Source organism: Haemorhous mexicanus, chromosome 7 (genome assembly GCF_027477595.1).
Source record: "Haemorhous mexicanus isolate bHaeMex1 chromosome 7, bHaeMex1.pri, whole genome shotgun sequence".
NCBI classification, from domain to species: Eukaryota; Metazoa; Chordata; class Aves; order Passeriformes; family Fringillidae; genus Haemorhous; species Haemorhous mexicanus.
Window position 1 is genome coordinate 29,464,813 of NC_082347.1, and position 20,474 is coordinate 29,485,286.

Below are 20,474 nucleotides of genomic sequence, written 5' to 3' on the forward strand. Positions count from 1 at the left end.
TTTCAACATGCAAAATTCAGGCTAAATTGAGTCTGAAAATTGTAACTCTGTTTAACACAGTTTTTATAGAAAATTTAAAAAAGAGAGGAATTTAAAAAAATGTTGCTGATATTCTCTCAACAGCTAGTAGACAGTTTGCTAGCCCTCAGAGAGCAAAGAAAGAAATTATAATCGGATTAAGTAAAATATAGACCCAACCAAGAAATTCAACACTGATAAAAACATACATTTGCAAAACCCAGCCAAGAGCTAGAATGAATTATTTTACTAGGTTAAGAAAGAATTAATATTGGCTCTACGTTCATTTTAACATATATACAAACATTAACAATCCCAAGGCTGCCTATTAGTTCACAGATGGCATATTTACAGTATTTATGATATTAAGCCCCATGTTGGGACATCCCATTACAGAGTCACGGTGGTAAGCTCCATACTTAAGGTGGATTCTGCAACACACTGCATCTTTTCAGTTATTTTCCTGCAGCATGATTACTTTGGGGCAAGAATTTACCACTTGGTTTCTGCCCACAGGGGAATCTCTTTGGAAGCTGACAAACTGATTTAAGCAGCTGTGGAATAATTTACTGGGTCTTGAGTTTTATTAAAGGAGAACAAAAGGCGCTGAGAGCTTTTGGTGGTTTATGCCACAAGAAGAAGAATATTTGGCTTAGTAACTGTCCACTTTCTCTTTGACTTTCCTCTTGCCTCCCACAAGGATCATAATTGACTGCCATTAGAATGCAACTGCAGTAAGTGCATCTTTCCCAAGATGTATGCCTAACACAGCCCTTAAAAAATGTACACGGTCTTGGGGAGAGAGAAGATGCCACAACAACAGAGCCCAAATCAACATGAGGTGTATATATACAAAAATAGTGTTTAAATACAAAACATGCTTCAACTGATACCACATTTCTAGAACCCCAAAAATCTAATGAGGAAATGTTAAGCAGCATTATCCTTCTAGAGATGAAAGAATTGAGAAAGAAAAGCAGAATATGGCAAAGACAAAAGATATCTCAAAATCTGGTGTTATAATTCCTAATCAAATATTCCTCCTGTGAGACCTCATTGCTTACTACAAATAAACTATTTCCTCCCTAAATTTCAGTTGTTAAAATAACTTTTGAACTTCTCTGCAAAAAAGGGATGCTGTGAGTCCAACACTCAGCCCAAGAAACACTGGAAGGATTAATTAAGGTTTGTGAAGCACTGAAAGTGTAGGGCAAACCCCCAGGAGGCAGTCCCTATTTCCATATTCTGACCAGGACTTGAAAGGCATGCAATAAATACAGCCTGAGGCACAGAACAAGCAATACGAATAAAATAAAATATTGAACAGCTGTTTGTTAAGTGAATACAGTTCATCCCAAACACCAATTTTTTTTTCTGCCTTAGGCTGCAGGGAGTGGGAGGCTGAAATAAAATGTTACTTTGAAGGGTTAAATAGTAAAAAAGTTATAGAAAATTGGAACTGTATTGTACAAATAAAAATATTAAGACAACCTTTACAAGCAGAACTGCAAGCCCCACTCATTAATATATTAGAAATACAACTGGTTGGATAGTACAAAAATGCCTGTTTTACCAGGTTAACTTCTGAGTGGAGATGCTGTGTCTTTCAGCTTTTAAAAGCTATGTGGACACCACCAAACTCATACAAAGACCTCATTTTATAAAGGAGGGCGAGGGAGAAGAAAAAATTACATAGCTCTTACAAAACTTGGAAGGTTCCAAATACTACAGTAAGCAAAGATGGTGAGATCTGCCTGGAACTGAACCCCAAAGCAGCCAAGCTCACCCCCAGCAGCTTTCCTCCTCAGCTCATTGCTGCCTACCCGAAGCAGGCAGCACGAAGCTGCAGCTGGGAGTGAGCTCACAGCTCACCCAACAGCCCGTACGGCTCGCTGGGTGCAGGCGCTGGCTTTTGCCTTCTCTTGCAAACTGACAAGAGTTTATTTGCTTTTCAGCATCACAAAGTGGAATACCTCAAAGTAAAGAGAGCCTGTGTTCTGACTGGAAAAATGAAAGGAAAGCAGCACAGCTGCTATGCACAGTGTGATGGAGCCCCACTCTTCATGCGCTACAACTTCTTTGGGTATCACGAGGAAGGAGAAAAGAATTGCCTGAAAACAACAATACAGAGAGCAAGGAAGGAAAAACAGGAACTGTGGTAATCAGAAGGAGCTGCATTCCCACTGAAAACACAAATATTATGTTCTAACATTTCTTATTTTCCTTTTTAGAAATTACTCTGTAATATCACTTTCCGCCCCACCACATTATTTTTTTCCCTTTACAAAAATAAAGATTTTCCTAAGACTGCTTTTCAGAACTGACAGCCATTAACTCCAGTATCTGTTTTTAGAATGCACTTGAGAAAACTGTGATTTTCTTAAACCACCAGGAAAAAAAATCAAGTCAATTTTAGCAATTACAGCAGTCAAATATTTTTAATTATAATTTCTTGTTGTTAAGTGAATAAACAAAAAATACTGGGGCAAAAAAACACACTGGAAAAAAACCAACAAAAAGGAGCATTAGGAAATCAACCCAGTATTTGATGTCTCCTCTTTTTTTGCTGCTGAAAGCCACATGGCACACAGTATTTTTAACTGAGGAGTCTTGTTTCAAATATATGCTGAGGAATCTTATTTCAAACATATACTAAATAAGGAGAGGAGTATTAAAACAGGCAGTCCCTTACTCTAATTTTATCCATCTACCTCCTCTTCTTTCCTTGATGCAGTGAAACTTTAACACCAAACCCTGTCTCTCTCTCTCTCTCTCTCTCTTTTGTAAACAGTGATCAACATTTTCCTAAATGACCCCTGAAACGACCTACTTCGAAACTACTCATTAGTAACAGCCACGTTTGCAATATTAACCTGGATGTGGCTGTTTATTAAGATCTTTTAAGGGGGTTAGAATGAAGACACACTGCTGGTGTACAGGGAGCACAGAAGGGGTAATTTAAAACCCATGTTTTTCCTCCCCCTCGCCGAAAACATGCCCAACATTGTGCAGCTGTGCTGCCAGCTTCATCACTCCCTCCATCTCCACTCTTGCTAATTAAAAGGTTGATCACAGAACAATGCTCTTCTCATTAATTTCAGCTTTCTGATTGGGCAGGATTCCCACTCGCTCCGCCTGATCTTTTCCACACTGCTGAAGTTAATGTGACAGGAGCCCGAAGATGGATTACCCGCTGCCATATTGCCCATCACCTCCAATCAGCAGCTATCGGGGTAAACTGATTGTTCTAATTTGCTCTCATTATTTTTACAATATCAGGAGAAAATAACGCACACAGCTCACTGTCAAAGCCGTGAAAATCAGCCATTAGTTAAACCCAGACACTGAGTGGCTTTATTAGAAGCACTGCAGTATATTGATTCAGCTTCGGTAAACTAAGATAATACCTGTCCTCTTTAAACAAGCTTTTTAAGGTGCACTTATGTAGCAAGAAAATATTTATTAGGATACTTTTGGAAATGCTTGCTGTCTCAGCCTGTTATTTTGATATGCTGGCAGACAACAAAGATTAAGAACAATGGAAGCTTGACTTCCACATAAAGAAGGGCAAAATATGCAGCATTATCTGCACGGCAGCCTGCATGCTCGTCTCAGCGACTCTTCTACAGTTTAAATAAAAATCATCTCAGGACTAGTATGTCAGGTGAATATGTAACTACACCCCATATTCACAGAAAATACAGTACTACCATAGAGGCAGACATGGTACAGGCATGATTGTATGAGCTGTATGTACAAGGTCAGTAATTTAGTATTAGGCTTGGTTTTCTGTTGGTTTTTTTTTGGCTAAGCAAAAGAACCTGCATAGCCCAGCATCAAAACACAGGGTCTGAGAGAAGAAGGTCCAAATACGAGAAACTCTTTTGTATGGCTGGGAGCTACTTTTTACCCTACGCAAAGGCATTATGCTGCCACAATTTGGGAACACGTTCAGAAATGTCACTCCACACTAAAGCCTCACAGGATCCCAGAGCGAAGAAATGAATAAAGTATTGTTAGCAGTATGAAGTCAAGAATTTTTACACCACAGCACTGTTTAAAAAATGCTGAAAATTCTGGACCTCTGACTGTCTCTATGTTGTATATAAAGGGTCATACTTTATTTTGCCTGCTGCCTATCTGCATCTTAGTGAAGGGAAATGCTAAATAATGGGATTAACAGAAATATGATACCTTAAATCTTGCTAAACATAAACCCTTAACTGGTGTCTACGATGCTCTAACTGGCAGTGTACTCCAAGAGTGACAGGCAGAGCACAGCAGACTGATTTTACTTTTAAATAATATCTAAATTAGATTAGTTCTTTGTGTAGATCTGCATGAACCAGAGAGGACATTCATCATTGTGCCAAAAAAGTTAAATTCACTGGGGTACGCTCAAAGTGAATGGTTCTAGACCTACGTTTTATCTCTCAGATGCATCATCAAGATGCTGTGCCAATATGCATGAAGCCAGCTAGGAGCTGCAAGAAAGACAACGGGAGAGAGTGACTGTATAGTAGAAAAGGTTTAATTTTTTCCTTTGTCGATTATGAATTGCTTGGGACAGGATCTGTGGTTTCTCTGTCTTGTAAGCACAGAATATCCCTTTCAAGATTTGAGCTTCTTTTTTAATATTTAAATGGCTTAAATATGAAGAAGGGTATTCTTCTCCTGCCCCCCTCCAAACCAGATGTAATTCCAGTTCCCCCTCCTCCCTCTGATGTCATTTAAAATGCTACAATTTTCATGACTGCTTTTTAATATTTTTAAAACCTCATCAGCTAGGGCCGCATGTTTGGGGTTTGATTTTTCCTCCCTCCCAGAAAAGCCACCTCCTAGCTTTGTTTGGCATCTCTTTTGACCCTTGCTAATGGTGTTCTCTTGGAGGGGCGTGCCACGCTTTTCCTCTTAAAATTCCTGCACTGAAAGACTGCACCACACCACACTCCACAAAACGTGCTGATGGCACAAATTACAAGCCCCCAGCCGAACACTCCAGCCCCCACCATTCGGGCAGATTTATGTGGGCTCTTGCCGACGTTATTACAAGTCAGAGTTTATTGGGAAATTGTTACATTATGCGGAGTGTCTAACAAATTGCTTATGCTGCTATAATTGGATTACAACAGCCGCTTGCTCCCACCGGTAAGATTAGGCAAGTAGGACTCCTGCCGATCTCTGAGCGTTAGCAGTAATTTTATTTGCCTTGCCTCTCTCTTTCCTAACAACATGCCTCTTTCCCTGCCAGCTGTCTGCTGAAAAGGCACAGGCTTGTTCCTTGGCCCTAACAATGCAATTACAGCCCTGCAGATCGCACTGTTTGTGCATTAAGTACAGAGCCAAAACGAGGCGAATTGATCGTTTGACTTTTGGAGGAGCCATGTGATCTCTGCGTGCGGGTGATCCGGCATGCACCAGTGGGCAGTGCTGCAGTGCGCGCCTCACCATGAACCCGCTCCTCGCTATCTCCCCTCCCTTGCCCGCTCCCAACAGCAAAGATGTTGGAGCCCACCCCACCTTAATCCTCCTCAGGCTATAAAAGCAGCCTCATTTTTGGGTGCTCTTTTGCTAGGCTGAACCCAGAACTCACTCTGCATTCTGAAATGTGACACTTGGCCACATCAGTGGCTTCCCTGCAGTGGGCTGCACTAGGAAACTGTTACAACAGCATTTCATACCACAAGCTTTAGCACAAGAACTGGACATATTTTCAAACAACTTTTTTAATTCTTGTATTTGAAAAATACTAAAAATACATCTAATGTCATGTATTCTGTACCATCTGAGGGTGCTGTCACTGCAGCACTCTTAAAAAGCAATGCTTCCCATGTCTGCCACCATTTATCACCAAAGCCACCGAAGACTTGGATTCCAAACTGTTTTACATTTCCAGCATGAAGGATCCTTAGTACTTTGCAAATGCAAGTCCAGTTTGGTTGTAACACTTACCCTGGCAAACACTTCTTACAAGCTTGCAAGATGTGATGGATCTGGAATGAAGACCTCAAGGCTATAATTCTTTATGCAGAGTACCCATCACCGAACCAGCAAACACACAGCAAGGAACAACAGCATGTGATACTACACATAATGTAGTCGCAGAGGAATTTTGATTAAGGATGCCAGGTCAAGTTCTATATTTTACAAGACTTCTATTACATCTTCACTGTCTGTACACTGAGGATTCCAAGATGGTTTCACTTAGAAGAGACCCCTGCAGTTCTCCAGCTCAGCCTCCTGCTCAAAGCAGGGTGCTTTATGAGGTCAGATCAGGTAGCTCATGGCTTCATTTAGCCTGGTCTTGTAAACCTCCAAGGATGGAGGCTGCAGAGCCTCCACAAGTAACCTGCTCCAGCTTGACTGTCATCACCACAGGAAAACTCCTCCTTCAAACCACTCAAACATGAGATGGGGTTTCTAACATCTGTGAGGGGACCTTCCAGTATTTACTGAACTCAATCTGAAATGTAACGCAATTTGCTTTATCAAGATTCCAAACCATGGGGTCCAAAATGTAGAAACATCTCCATTGAGGTGATCAAACTTTGAAAATGATTCTTTATATCAAGATTTTGCCTATCCTCTGCCTGACCATCCTTACTGCAGAGCCTGGAGAACTGATCTCCATAATAGGCTTAAGAGACCCTCAGCTACAAAGCAATGTATGAGTTAGCTTTTATATTGCTATTTCTCCAAAGTCTCTGTTGCATTTAAAAAAACCCCAAGTGTAATTCTTTTTTAATTTGTGGTTTCATTGACATGCAAAGTCATTTTGGGTGGTAAGAGAAGCAGAAATGACAACCACACCACAATGTTTGCGTAACCCGAAGACTAAAGAAGCCTGTTTACACATAGTTTAACACTCAAAAGAAACTCTGAACAGCTGAAATGCCTTATAAATAGCTCAGACCCAGAGGAAGTGCAAACGTCTGCATTGTGAATTGTAGATCTTAATTACAGACAATGGCTGGTACAGCAAGTAGCACAGAAAAAAAAGTGAAACAGTTGCACTGTTCATGGTTGGCAATAATTCTTCAGGAAAATATTTACTATCAATCAGTTATGAGAAAAGGGACTCTGCGCTCATAAAACAGCACGTTGCTTCTCATACCAGGACCATTTTGCTTCAGCATAATCTGAATTTAAACAGCTTGTTTCCTGCGGATATAATTTTGGAAATAAATAAAACAAGTCTATCAAAATCTGGAGAATGTGTATGGTGGGGTGGAGTGGGGGGAACAAGAATACCACATTTCTTTCTCCATCATTTGCAAAGAGGTTATTGGACCAAGATGAAGCTAAAGCATAAAGATTGTCTTGACCTAAAAAAAGACAGATGAACTAGCAAGGAAGATAAAAGTAGTCATATTTGTGACAGGAAAATCATCATTAGAGCAAAGCTTTTAGATAAAACTCTGATGCCATTTTCTACTTCTGCTGTCTGAGAATTCCCTTTCAAAGCACCTTTTGCATGTTAAGTACTCCCAGCAATGTTCCTGCAATGCCTGCCATTCACACAATTCTCATTACAGAGAGAACACCTCCAACAGAAGGGTAAAATGACATGCTTACATCTCTATCAGCCAGTGGCTGAGGTGGTGTTTTATCCAGTTTGCAACAACCTCAGACACTGCTGCCCCTCCCAGAGAAAGGTATATCGAAGACACAGTAGAGGATACTTTATTGAGGGATTTGGGGCTGGAAGCGTCTCCACTGACAGTCCCTCTGCATCATTAAACAGAAGCTAACATACTTTCATATTAAAACAGCTGAACAAATATCTCAAAACTGAATGTTGCTAGTCAAATAATATTTGTTCATTATTAAATTGCTCTAATTTCAATCTCAGGAACTGGAAAGGCTTCAGAAGCAGCAGAAAACTATGCATTATCTGAAGATGCACTGACTCAGTATATCACAGCAGAACTCTAAGCTGGTAGTGCTATTCATGCAAAGTAAATGCAGTCACACACTCTGGAAAAAAAGAGCCATCAATCTGTGACATAAAGGGACTTGAGAGTACAAGAGGGACATCTTCAGATCAATTTGTCCTACTGCCAACTGGAACATCCAGCCTGGAACCCTAAACGCTTCTTTATTAAAGAGTGCTTGTGGCTGCTCCTTTAAATTCACATAAAAATTCCAGACTTAATGTTATTATTGTGCAGACAATGTTTGTTCTAAAAATTCAAAAGTAGCGATGCAGAAAGAACTGACAAAGGAAAGAAGATTTCAATTACCAGCTACTTCCACCACTCCTTGCTCTAGCTGGATCACCCTTGAGAGTAAATGTGTAACTATAGCTGAATAATAAGATGCATCTTTGAAAGGAAATTTCACATAGCATGCAGGAAGTGCCAAGGCCTGTTCTATGTTTCCAGAATTAAGCACACAGAGCTCTGTCCCACCTTTAGAAGTATGATGAACAGCAAAGATTCCCTGAAAGACCCTGAGAAGTCCCTTAGTTTGCCAGGACCTTAAAAAGCAAAACCAGTCATCACTGGTAGGACCAGTTATGTGAGTAGCAAGCAGTGATCTGAAATAAAATCTGATTTTTCAAGGGTGGTGTGCATGACTATATTTTTCTTCTTCCAGTTTTACTTAGATCGAGGCAGAGAACCTCTCCCAACTGCTGCTGCTGAGTCCAGAACTAAGTAGAAACCTGGGGATGCTGCATGCCATTTTGAAGGTGTCTCAGGAGTGCTGTCTCTTGAAGGGATGCCATAGGGTGCCTGTCTCTGGCACAAGCAGGAAAGAATTCAAAGTGCAAAATGAAACTGAGAACGCTCCTTTGTACAGGAGATACAGATGAACTGGAACTAACTGCAGGAGTTAACAAACAGTAAGACCAATCTAATGAATGAAAACATGGGTATTGACTGCAGAACTCTGAGATCAGCTATACACCAGTCTCCTGTTGGGAAAGGAAAGAGCACTTGGAATCGAAAGGGTATTTCTAGGATCCAAGGTACTGCAAAATTTCACAAACTTGAAGCAAACAGCAAAACTCAGACCTAACACACCACATAAAAGTATGAAAAGGCAAGGCCTCTGTTTAAAAACAGGACTGTATGCAATCCATCCAAGCAAATACTCAGCCAAGGAGACTGGAGACACACTAGAGCATCCCTCACCACACATCAAACAGAAAGTGTGAAGGTCACCACAGAAAGATTTCCTGGGTACAGAACAGAAAAGAAACTTGTTTGCACACCCAGGAGCATCAAAAGAATCCTAGTGACATACCAGATGCCAGGGGACTTTTAACTATGTCCCTCTCTAATTGAGGATGAAGCACACACAAACACCATTATCTGCCTGAAGATACTGGCTTACAAAATATGGAACAAACAATAGGAACAGATGCTCATTTGGCCAGATTTCAATAAGCCTCATTAAAACCAAACACCCTGTTCTTGGAGCCCAGGTTCATGCTACATTTCTACCTTATTTAAGCACCTAGCACCAATTCCTGAGGAAGTTGTCCACTTGTGGTTGCACACCATTAGTATCATTAAAAGAAACCCCTTTACAGAGATTTTTTGGTATCTAAAAAAACAAAAGGGAGTTTTTATATATATGCCTGTGTGTGTCCACACACATGTAAAAACACAATTAGAGGTTGCATTTCCTTTTAAAAGACATTAGCTTGAATGTCCATCAGATTTGAAGACCACTCAGAGGCAATGGGCAAAAAAATGCCAAAAAATACAGAAAAACTCTGGCACATGCAAGAGAAATGATGTCACAGATCACACATGTGAAATCTATGCATCACAATGTATAATTTTTAATTGAAGATCCCAGCTATTCAGTCAAAACATGCACACACTTGAAACAATGTCTAATGCTCCTTGTTTGTTTTTACCCAAACAGGTCCAAGTCCTATCAATGGAGTTTCAAAGGACAAATACCAGAAAAGAAGGGCTAAGAACAAGACACAAAGATTCATCAGAATATTATATTCTAGCTTTATTTTAAAATGTCTGAATAAAACCAGTTAATTCATAGGTTTGCAAAAGGCACTGAGCACCTGGCTGCAGAGTCAGCATGACGCTGTACACAAAACCAGACAGACAAGGTTTCCTAACAAACACAAACTTCCTTGAGTGATCAAAATACTGCGGCCCTATGCTGCTTTCCACACCTGAATAGGTTTTTTTCCCCCCTTCTATTTTAGGAAGAACACCAGTTGTTAGGTTGGTAGTTTACACTGGATGTCCTGCACAGAAGCATTTGTTCACATGAGAGTTTAACAAATGGGCAGTGCTCCAGTCTGAGAGAAGATACCTCAAAATTGATACATGTGGCCTCAAGGGAACTGCATTTCATTCTTTGAACAAACTTTTAGAAATGTCAAGCACACAATCAGCAAATGCCATTAATACAGTCGTAAGAGAGCACAATTATCTTTTCTGCAAGTAGGTGCAGAATCAGAAATTTAATTTTCAGAAAAAACACAGTCTCTTGCAGACTGACTGACACATCTGACAAGCAGCTGATAATGCATACAGTGGATCCCAGTCAGGGCTGATACTGCACTGCAGAATCAGAAAAAATAAATAATGATTTCCAAAGTAACCCTTTCTCTGTTTCACTGCAAGTTTAAAAAAAATTGAACCCCCTACATTTGGAAAAGTGCTGCAGATAATGAAAACTGCAGCACCTTCCAGTATTCACCTCCCTGACAAAACATTTTAAAGTCCAAGGCTAGAAAATACATCAATCATGGAGCATAAAACTCGCTGTGTGCATGCATTGGGAGAAGGCCTCTGGACTCCCTAAATCCCATTTAAGCCCTTCACCTAGGGAACATTTAACAGTTGTGCCATTTGCCTATGCCATCACTGAACCATCTGCATTCAGACAGCTGGATTTATAAATGCTTTGAAACTTCTGGAATTTGAAAGACAAGCTTTCTTACAACCGACTTCATTTGGTTTGTAGATAGGAAGGCAAAGGAAAGGAATACAACAGCCAGGGAAGCCAGTACTAGAGGAATTCTACCCCCAGAAAAGTCCTTATGTTTTTTAGAGAAAGATATATATATGTGTATATACACATGCATGTGCATGTATGTATGCATCTATGTATTTGTATGTTTATATGTGGTTTTCCATACATACATGATGGCAGACTGTCCAAGAGTATATATACACATATATTGCTCTACAGCATATAGAGATACGATATTTCAAAAACATACACTTTTTTATCTCCAGGATGATGCTCCTGCCTTGAGCCCTACCCACACCTCTCACCACAAACCTGCTGAAAACATAACTTTTGGAGAGCTTATTAGTAAAGGCATGAAGTTATTAAGGTATGTGCTTTTATTTAAAAGAGGCACCACCTAAATTAGCAGTACTTCTTGCACACCCTTGCTCCTTAGTGAGGCAATCAGGCCAAACAGGACACTGTAGAGCAGATGGGGTTGAATGGGTTTACTTCCTGAGCTTGCTGTGAGTTGCTTTATGGCACTGGAACAATGCTCTGTGATGAGACAACTCAGCCAGAATTGCTCTGCTTAAAGAGCTTCACCTAGTCTGTATCATAAAGCACCTTAGGAAGCAGTGTGCAAGACCAGTCATGTTAAGAATGGAAGTGCTGGTATCAAACTTTGTACCACGACTTTGTAGCAGAACTGGTAGCTTCTCTCAGAAGTGCTTCTCCAGTGGAAGGTAACTGGCAAGTCAAGCACAGTTTGAGTGCTAAGCCACGTGCAAGCACCATTACAAACTTCTATAGTAGCCAATTCCCTGACAAGAGTCAAAAGTAATGGGACATCCAAATTTCACCAGCAAAACCCCAGCAAAGATTTAGCTGGGAAATTATCTTAAAGGTCAGTACAAAAGTGGCCCCTGAAGGGACAAGGCACCTTTAACAACCAATCAAAGTATGAAAGAAATGGACTTCAAGAAGATCAAGGAATAATAATTGAAAGAGAAAACAGGCTTTTGAGTGGTCAGGTTTGTGGTGACAGAGGAGCAACAAAATGCCAGCTGGTTTCAGTAACAGATGGCTGCATGCACTGATCTGTCCTGCATGCCCATTCTAAACTTCCTTTCAGTGGAAATACAAAGCTTGCACAAGACTAAACACATCTTTCATGCAGCCTTTCCACACATCATCATGGTTCAAATGTCCTCCATTCACAAACAGACCAAGCTGTACATTGTTTTACTCTAGTTATGCCCAATTCTAAGAAAAGAGTGTGGCTAATGGCACCTCATCTTTTCCAATCACATCTACCTTAATTGTCATGAAATCACTTTTCTGTGACAGGCTAATAAATTCATTTTCTTACCATTCTGACTGCAATATCTCCCTTGTCCCTTTCCTTTAAGTACAGTGTTCACTGTATTTTAATTGCAAAGTCTTTTTGCACCTCCCTTCTGGTAGCTGAGAAAGGGAACCATGATACACAGAGCTCTCATGCAGTATTTCTAATATATATCTGGACATTTGTCATTTGAAGTTGCCACAGCCAATTATGTGGCCAGCATAGGTCATCCCGCTGGAAAAGCCTATTACTTGTAGGGCAGAACGAACCCTTCAATCCCACATAGCTCAGGACTCAGCAAAACAGGATCCTACTGAAGGACACAAAAGCCTACCAGAATACCTCCTCTTTGTTTAAATATTTTTTCTTAACTGTAATATTTAACCAGAACTTTCCGCTGACTAACAGTGAACAATTTGCTAAAAATCCCTCAAAATCAAAACCGTTCTCTTACTTACTTTGGCCACACAATTTTCAGTCTTCATAGCAGTGCTTCCTAGACATACTGTTTCCTGGTTTAAGCACAGTCTGGCACAGCTGTTGTAGGTCTGCAGAAAGATTAAAATGGTTATGAATAGAAGAACACAATTTTCTTTCAGGCACCACATTTTTGGCACAGGAACCTACACTAACTCTACAACTCTACTACATTTCCTTTTTCTAAGATGTAAATGTTTCAAATCAAAATAAACTAGTTTATAGCAAAAGTCTATGTTCAGGGCATGCATGCTCTCTGAGAAGCCATGTACAATTTTACAGTATGGAAACACAAAGACAAAGACTTTTCTTCTCTGTTCCTTTGAAAAAGGAAAAAAAATCTCATCTTAGTTTTCATTCTTTCACAAAATGCTGCATGATGGAACAATTAAAGCAAGGTGATTTCTACACACTAGTTATCAGAGAGTATGTCAAATATGAATAAACATCAGAATCTGACTTTATCAGAATATAAATGTAAAATACACGGGACACAAGAAAGCTTATAATCAGAAGGGAGCAAATGCCACATTTCATTGCTGTATTTAATCTTCTCAGTTATGTAAAGCTTTCTAAATTTTTTTAAAGTAGAATGTGTTTTTTCTTTAATGCTGTCCTGCCCAAGTGACCCCCAGTTGGGGCTGCAGACTTCAGAGTCTTTGCAGAGCACATCACTTGTAGTCTCTCTTCCTTTTGAGGGAAGTGTATGAACAATACTTACAAAGTAGGCTTAAAATAATTTGGTTGACTTGGCTGTTTAAACTAGTATGCCTGAAGAACTCAGGAGCTTCTAACTGAGGCTCTTCTCCTCACCCCCAGCACCTTTGCATCTAAGAGCTTCAGTATGGGATTAATACACCAGCCACCATTTACAGAAAAATGCTCCCATGCAAAAATGGCAGCTCAAAAGCAAGCACCAACTTGATTTGTTTCAAGAGTAGAAAGCGGACCACAGAGAAGATGTTTCCACCTCAAAAAGTTGTGTGGGGAAACCCCAAGAAAGATGCTGAAAAAGAATGAAATTAAACTTGTTACAAAGACATTTTCAAAAGCACTAAGTAAAGCATACTAACATTCATTATATTTTAAGATTGCCTTAATGGGAGGATGCACAAAGACTTGTAGTGAGCTGCCTGTCAGTTATCTCCCTGTAATACTCACTGGCAACCTCTGGAGATTTTTATTTAGGGCTTGCTACGATTTCCATTTGCTTGATTTGAAATGACTTCAACCCCAAACCTGCTACAGGTTACAAAACCTGTGGACAACACTGGCATGATAAGGGCTCCTAAACTTCTCCCTGTGCCCTAAAGCTCCATCACCAGAGCCAGATTCCCTCAGTACCAAGAACCAAAAAAAAAAAAATCTCCCTCTCTTGGCCCTCTACCAGAAGCCTGACTCTGTGCAAAATGTTGTCAGCAGCAACACAAAAACTGGGAGAGGGGCACATGGCAAAGGATGTCAGAGGCAAGAATGCAAAGAGATTAAGAGGGGTTTATGTTGAGTGATAGGAGATGTGTCCACAAAGCCAGTGTTGCCAATAGCCGCCAGCTCAGGTAAGCACCAACTGATGGGCAATGAGCTTAACATTCACCTAAGTTCTTATGATCCTCATCAAACATTCCTTACTGCACACCATGGGAAATCAGTATACTGCCTTAGGTGGATCTGTACTGGACTAGCACGGTACAAACATTCTTGGAGAAATTAAGGAAATAACAGTCCTTTCCACCTTACCTATTTACAGAGCCCCTTTAAAGTTAACCATAAAACAGAAACAAAAGAAAGCAAAGAAACCCTATCTTCTCCATTGCTCTAGTGTTCAAGTTTTATTTCTCAGCTAGCTCTCTAACCAGAAGACAACCAGTGACAGACAGGAATGCAGAATATTCTGGCTCCAGCAGGAATGCAGAATATTCTGGCTCCAGCAGTTCTCCTTACATGTCACAACATTGATATCTGTTTTGACTAGCAGCCAGCAAGCAATTTCTGCCTCTAGACCCAGAAGGAGAAACTGAAAAATTCAAACACATGAATTCTTTCAAGGTGCTGTGCAGATGAACAAAGTGCATCTTTCAGCAGGAGAGGCTCAGATTCAAACTGGATTAGGCCACAAGCAAACAGAAGTCTGATTGCCTCTTGCAAATATTTGCCAACATCATAAAACCATCACCCTGGTATGCATAAAACTTTCTCCTCAAAAGAAAGATCAGAATGGTATAAACTATTATATACTGGGGCTTTGATATAGCACCCCAACTGATAGACAAAAAGTTGATACCATCTGCTTTGCACTGACATTCAGACAATACCATGTAAACTTCATTTTACAGGCATGGTATTAGTTAAACTCAACCAGATTGTGAAGACGCAAAACCATGAAGAGTTGGTAAGATTCTTTGTTCAGGTTTCACATTTGTGTAATCCAACCCATTTACTGTAAATCTGTGATTTTTTTTTTCACTTGCAATTTAACTCCTAGAATTCCATATGAAATATTTCTGCACAACTTACCTGCTACGTACTATAAGTTTTATGAGGAGCCCTGACTGAGGAAAGCTACTACTAACTCCACTTTGCAGATCAAAAGCTCAGCCACATAAACATTTACTGAAAGAAACAGGGAAGTCTGTGGCTCTGTGAACTGAACCATGAACTCAAATCTTGTCAGTCTTTTTCCTCCCAAGACAGGTATGCACAAATCTTGGTTGCATGCCAGCTTTTTAAAAGCTGGGCTTACAACAGGCTTTCTCCACATTTACAAATGCGAAAGAGCAGTCAATCCAAACACAAAATGTGAAATACTAAATGCTAAACCTAGACACATCAGCATTTTCTGAGAACGAAAGAAGCTTACTATTCAAAAGTTACATACATGTCAGAATGCAAATACAAATAATTATTCTAGTGAATTGTTTAATTTTGATTACTTTGACCGACACATTACATCTCAGTGAGAACAGCACCAACTGAACATCCAGCATAACTTGTTTGTCAAATCCCACAGTACCAGGACTACTGACATTTGGCAGAACTAGTATAGCATAAATTTAAAGAAGATAAAATGAAACACTTCTTCACACAGTTGGCAGTGAACTTCTGGTGCCTCCTGCCCCAGGACATTGTGCAGAGAAACATCACCAGAAGTGGAAAAAGGGACTAAACAAACTCATGGACAGCAGCTCCACAGATATTCAGTGCAGATATCTTCCAGACATCCCTAGTGCAACAGCAGTAGATGCTGCAGGGACAGGAGGGCAATGGAGCACCAAAAGAGGCCAGACTTCCTTGCTCCCATTCAACAGCACTTTCCACTGACAGTGCTGGAGGCGGCAGTGGATGAGCTGACTCTGGGTCTGACTGACCTGGGCATTCTCATGCTATCAATACACCACTCTGCCCTTTGAAAACATGCCAAGGAACTCCTCCTTCCCAACCTTTTCAACCACAGAAGGAGAGAAGAACATGCTTTTACAGTAAGAGCCAACTTTTACACAGTAATTCTATTACATAAGGATTTATGTATGTGCCAAATTACCAGATGACCATTTAGTCCTTCAGCAGTTCTTTGTTTCTCAGTAGAAGGGAAAAAGAGACAATTAAGAAGAGTATATATTGTGGATTCAACACATCAGGATGCATACTTGGGAATAAAACATAAAGTACTCTTCAGTTTGACATACATTACTATCTTTTCAAAGTCACAAAGTTCTTATTTTCAAATTCTCACAGAAGAATGCCTTATTAGCCTTGTGGGATGAATAAAGAGGACAAAGAAGATTCACACACATGTTCTACAGTATGTTTTCAAGGGTTGAAAGCAAAACACAGAAAACCTAGCTCTCCCTTAAAGTCCTGAGGAAAAAGTGGTAATGTCACTCAACTTGATAGGTCTTAACAGAAATGTACCGCCAATGTTACAAAGAAGCTGCATCTGCTCATGAGGCTAGGTCCTAAGAAGCTTGGAGAATACATTGTCAAGGCAGTACTACATGGTAGTCTTCAAATGCTTCTTGGTAGTCTCCAAATGCTTTCTGCAGGCAGCAGTTACTGACTACTGAGAGACACAAAACGGCTGCTGGACACAGAGATCGGGCTTCATCTGATATTGCTCATATGCTAATAGTTATTGTGAGTAGGTCCAGTGAATAGACTAGTGAATGCTGAAAGCAGAATTAATGTCATATCATCAAGTAATAATGCAAAGCCCTTCATGTTAGGTGAAACATTTGATGGTGTCTAATGCTATACAGCAACATAAGAGTACCTCCTTCCATTTGTTCCAACGCCCATGGGAACACTGACTCACCTGGAAGAAAAGCAGGAAAATCAAAGCCAAAACTAAGCCTTAGAGAAGGATATTTCTCAAGTTCACCTTTAAAGCTTGACCCTTTTACATATCTCATCTAATCTGCACCAAAACTGTTCAAGTTTCTCCTCACCTTTCATCAAAATAAGAGGTTCCTTCATCAAGGAAAAGTATTCTGAAATGGTAGCCTGGTTCAACGCTACAGGCAGATAGCTTTGCGTCGGAGTGCTTTAATATGTTTTTATAATGCATATAAAGCATGCAAACATAAACCAGTTTGTTGAAAACTACCCTCTTTGTGGAAGCTGGCTGTAATTCTGAACGAGTTTTCAATTTTCACACTGCTGCTAGGGTAAAACATTTTAAAGAGTTTAATTTTTACAGTGGCTTCAATGACACAAGATTATCTAACAAAGTAATGGTTAATCAATAGAGGGTTTAGTTGTCAGGTGAAACATATAACACACTAAAAGGGATTGATTGCAAGACTCCTCCTTATTTACTAGAAGGTATATATTTAAAATGACACAAACTTGTTACCAAGCTGCATTCCTTTAACCTTGCAAAAGCCGTTTGAGAAGAGCGTTAAGCAGCCCTATAGCCAAACAAGCTCTAATGAAAGAAAAAAGAAACCTACAAATATATGGGAGCACCAAATCATGTCAGAAGCAGGGGAACCACAAAGCTGTATTCACTCTCAGCCAAAGGCTTAAAATGCCACAGAGGCACTAGACTATGGTTCACTAAAGATAGAGCAGTATCTGATCTCATTCCGTAAGTGTCTTTGGTTACATTTTTCTTTTTAAAGAAAGTATGATCCCGCTCTTTGACACAAACACATTAACATTTCTACTCTTGTCTTTGCAGCTCTGGATGAACACTGAGCACCAGCCTGAAGCCTTGAACCCCAGGCAGAACTCCATGAATGTGCAGCTTTTCTACCAACTGAAATCCATTTCTTTGGCCATTCATTCCAAGAATCCCCAGTCCCTGAACAAAGCTCCGCTTTTTAATAGAAGCTGCAACCCAGGAGCTCAATAAGATTTCCCCCCCTCAATAGTTAGTAATTACATGATTTATCAGAGAAAGATAACACTAATAAAAACACAGCAAAAAGACAAAACCCATACCCTCCCTTCAAGTCATTTTCAGGGAAAAGATTATTAAACTGTTCTTTTTGAACAAGGGCTTTTGTAGCTAAGCACAAATTGCCAAACGGTTAGAAAAAAAGTTATTAGACTCCGAAGAATTCAGCAGAAGTGGGAAGTTATATAAACAAATCACTCCAGCAGATTTGGAAAGATCGCTTTCATCTTATTTAGAGTCTTAGGAGACTTGTATTAATTACCCTTTAAAGGTCTTTCACATGGACTATTTAAAATAAATGCAATTTATTTATTTATTTCAAATGAGGTGCTTCTTCTGAAAGAATTAAGTAATCTTAACAAATTTAAAAACGTTTTTATAAAGAGGTAATTAAAAAGAAGACTAGAATTAAGTCAAGCTGTAAGACATTACCCAGGATCCGCCTCGACTATTTTCTTAAGACAAAATTATTGTTACCCCTAGTCCAGCCTTGGGAAGGATAGTCTCCACAGAAAGTCATAAGACAAAATAAAGACTAGCCAAACAAAAAACTAGATCATTTACAGGATTTTCCCTAAAGCACAGTTTGTCATATTGCAATTACACCTTGCTGACTGTGAAAGCCAGAGTCCTTAATATTGCCACTAGAGGGAAGACGTGTCTTAACACACGGCAGTGGTAGTTGGGGAGTGGGTTTTCTTGAGCAATTACCATAACAAAGGTCCCTTGGCTGTGTGTACCTTCTAATTACCCAGTACAATTAAAATGACTTACCTAAAACAAACACGGGAAAAAAAGGCCCCTAAAACAAAAAACCTCAAGACAATGCAAACAAAAAGCTTTAGTCCAATATGCTTGTTACCTGAAATTACATTAAAGCTTAAGATTTTTTTTAACTCATCCATCAGTGAACAAGGGGGAGAAACACAAAAAGGAATATGCTACAATGCCCAACACCACAGGGTTGTTCAGCTACGTAAAAGCATTAAAACAAACAAAAACAAAGAGCAAGGCAAACTAGATCTCTTGTTAAAGAAAAGAAGGGGGAAAAAAAAGAAAAAGAAAATGTGGTATTTAGCCATCTGGTAGCTGCTTGAAAACAAATTGTCCTCTGAAGAGCAGAAATACAGTATGTCCTCTTGCAGTTCACTGGCTTATGAATCAGACTACTTTTCCTACTTTTTTTCTTTAATACAGGCATGGTAATGTTAGACCTCTGCACTGCTCCTTTCACTTCCCTCTTGTCCCACTATGCAGACATAACCATGGTCATCCCAATCAGAGCCGGCTGTTCTAACTCGGATGCATTATTCGCAGTCTTTCAAGATACATCTAGTCGGGCCCATTGTTCAAAACCCCCCAGGATTTTTTTTTTTTTCTCCTAACAACTACTTGCTGATTTTTAAACCCTTAAATCTTTCATTTTATAAGGCGTATCATTAAGGGAAGATGGCAGCCAAGTGATTTTTCTTTCCATTGACAATTTGTGACACTTTTCCAGCAGCGTGCAAGGTGTTGAAAACCTGGCAGCTGTTACCTCCTGGGATGAAGATCCTTTTTTATCCTCCCTTGACAGTTTAACTCAATGGGTCAGCACCTTTAAAGACTGCAAAGTACCACTGAAGTGGATGGAGGCTTGAATTACTGCTCCCTCCCTAATCAATGTAAACCCTCACTGCAGGTGAAACTCTTAATCTATAGAGGTGCATGGGGGAGGAAAATGTAATGCCCTGAGCCAGATGGTTTTCATCTTGTTTTTTAAAGAAGAAAGGAACAAGCTAACAAGGGGACAGCTACTTTTGTTAGCTTCTTGGCCTCTCTCATGGCTTCGGATCCCCAGGGTTCCAGCCACACAAGAGAAAGAATACAGAAAAACATAAACACTTAAAGAAATATAACTAGGGGGCTGGCAACATGCTGCTTTCAAAGAGCTGGGAGCCCTGCTCAGCGCTTTATTTATCACTGCCCACGTTCTTCGGATGGTAAGTGGACATGGACACAAAGGGCAGGGGGGAGCAGACAACACTTGCAATTTACTCAATTACAGAGGAATGCAGCAATGCGGCGGGGTGACAGATTCCTATTAGCACTAATGCTGAAAGAGCCCAGTGGCCTTTCCGCCACAAGGCAGCATTCCCATTGTAACTTAGACTCCAGCACATCCCACTTTGGCTGGCTTTTTAACACGCACTAGGTGTTACAAAGGAATGGAAATTATTTTGTTGTTGTTGTTTGAGAATAATGAGCAAAAAAAACTTAAAAAGGAAGAATAAGCTTGCAAGTAAGGCTAAGGGTGTA

The 20,474-nt window shown here is 40.0% G+C and overlaps 1 protein-coding gene across 13 annotated transcripts in view; it reads right to left on the reverse strand.

Annotated features, from left to right (window-relative positions):
* The window catches only part of BTRC (beta-transducin repeat containing E3 ubiquitin protein ligase), a 115,156-nt gene that overhangs the window by 41,197 nt on the left and 53,485 nt on the right, over positions 1-20,474 (reverse strand). For 5 of the 13 annotated variants that reach the window (XM_059851836.1, XM_059851832.1, XM_059851833.1 and 2 more), the window contains 2 exons: positions 17,049-17,090; positions 12,763-12,852 (listed from right to left, as the gene is read on the reverse strand). The exons of 3 other annotated variants lie outside the window; for them this stretch is intronic. In XM_059851836.1, the coding sequence (XP_059707819.1) occupies positions 12,763-12,852; positions 17,049-17,090 (132 nt within the window). The remainder of the gene's footprint in view (positions 1-12,762; positions 12,853-17,048; positions 17,091-20,474) is intronic. 5 more of the 13 variants (XM_059851839.1, XM_059851837.1, XM_059851835.1 and 2 more) reach the window with 1 other exon arrangement.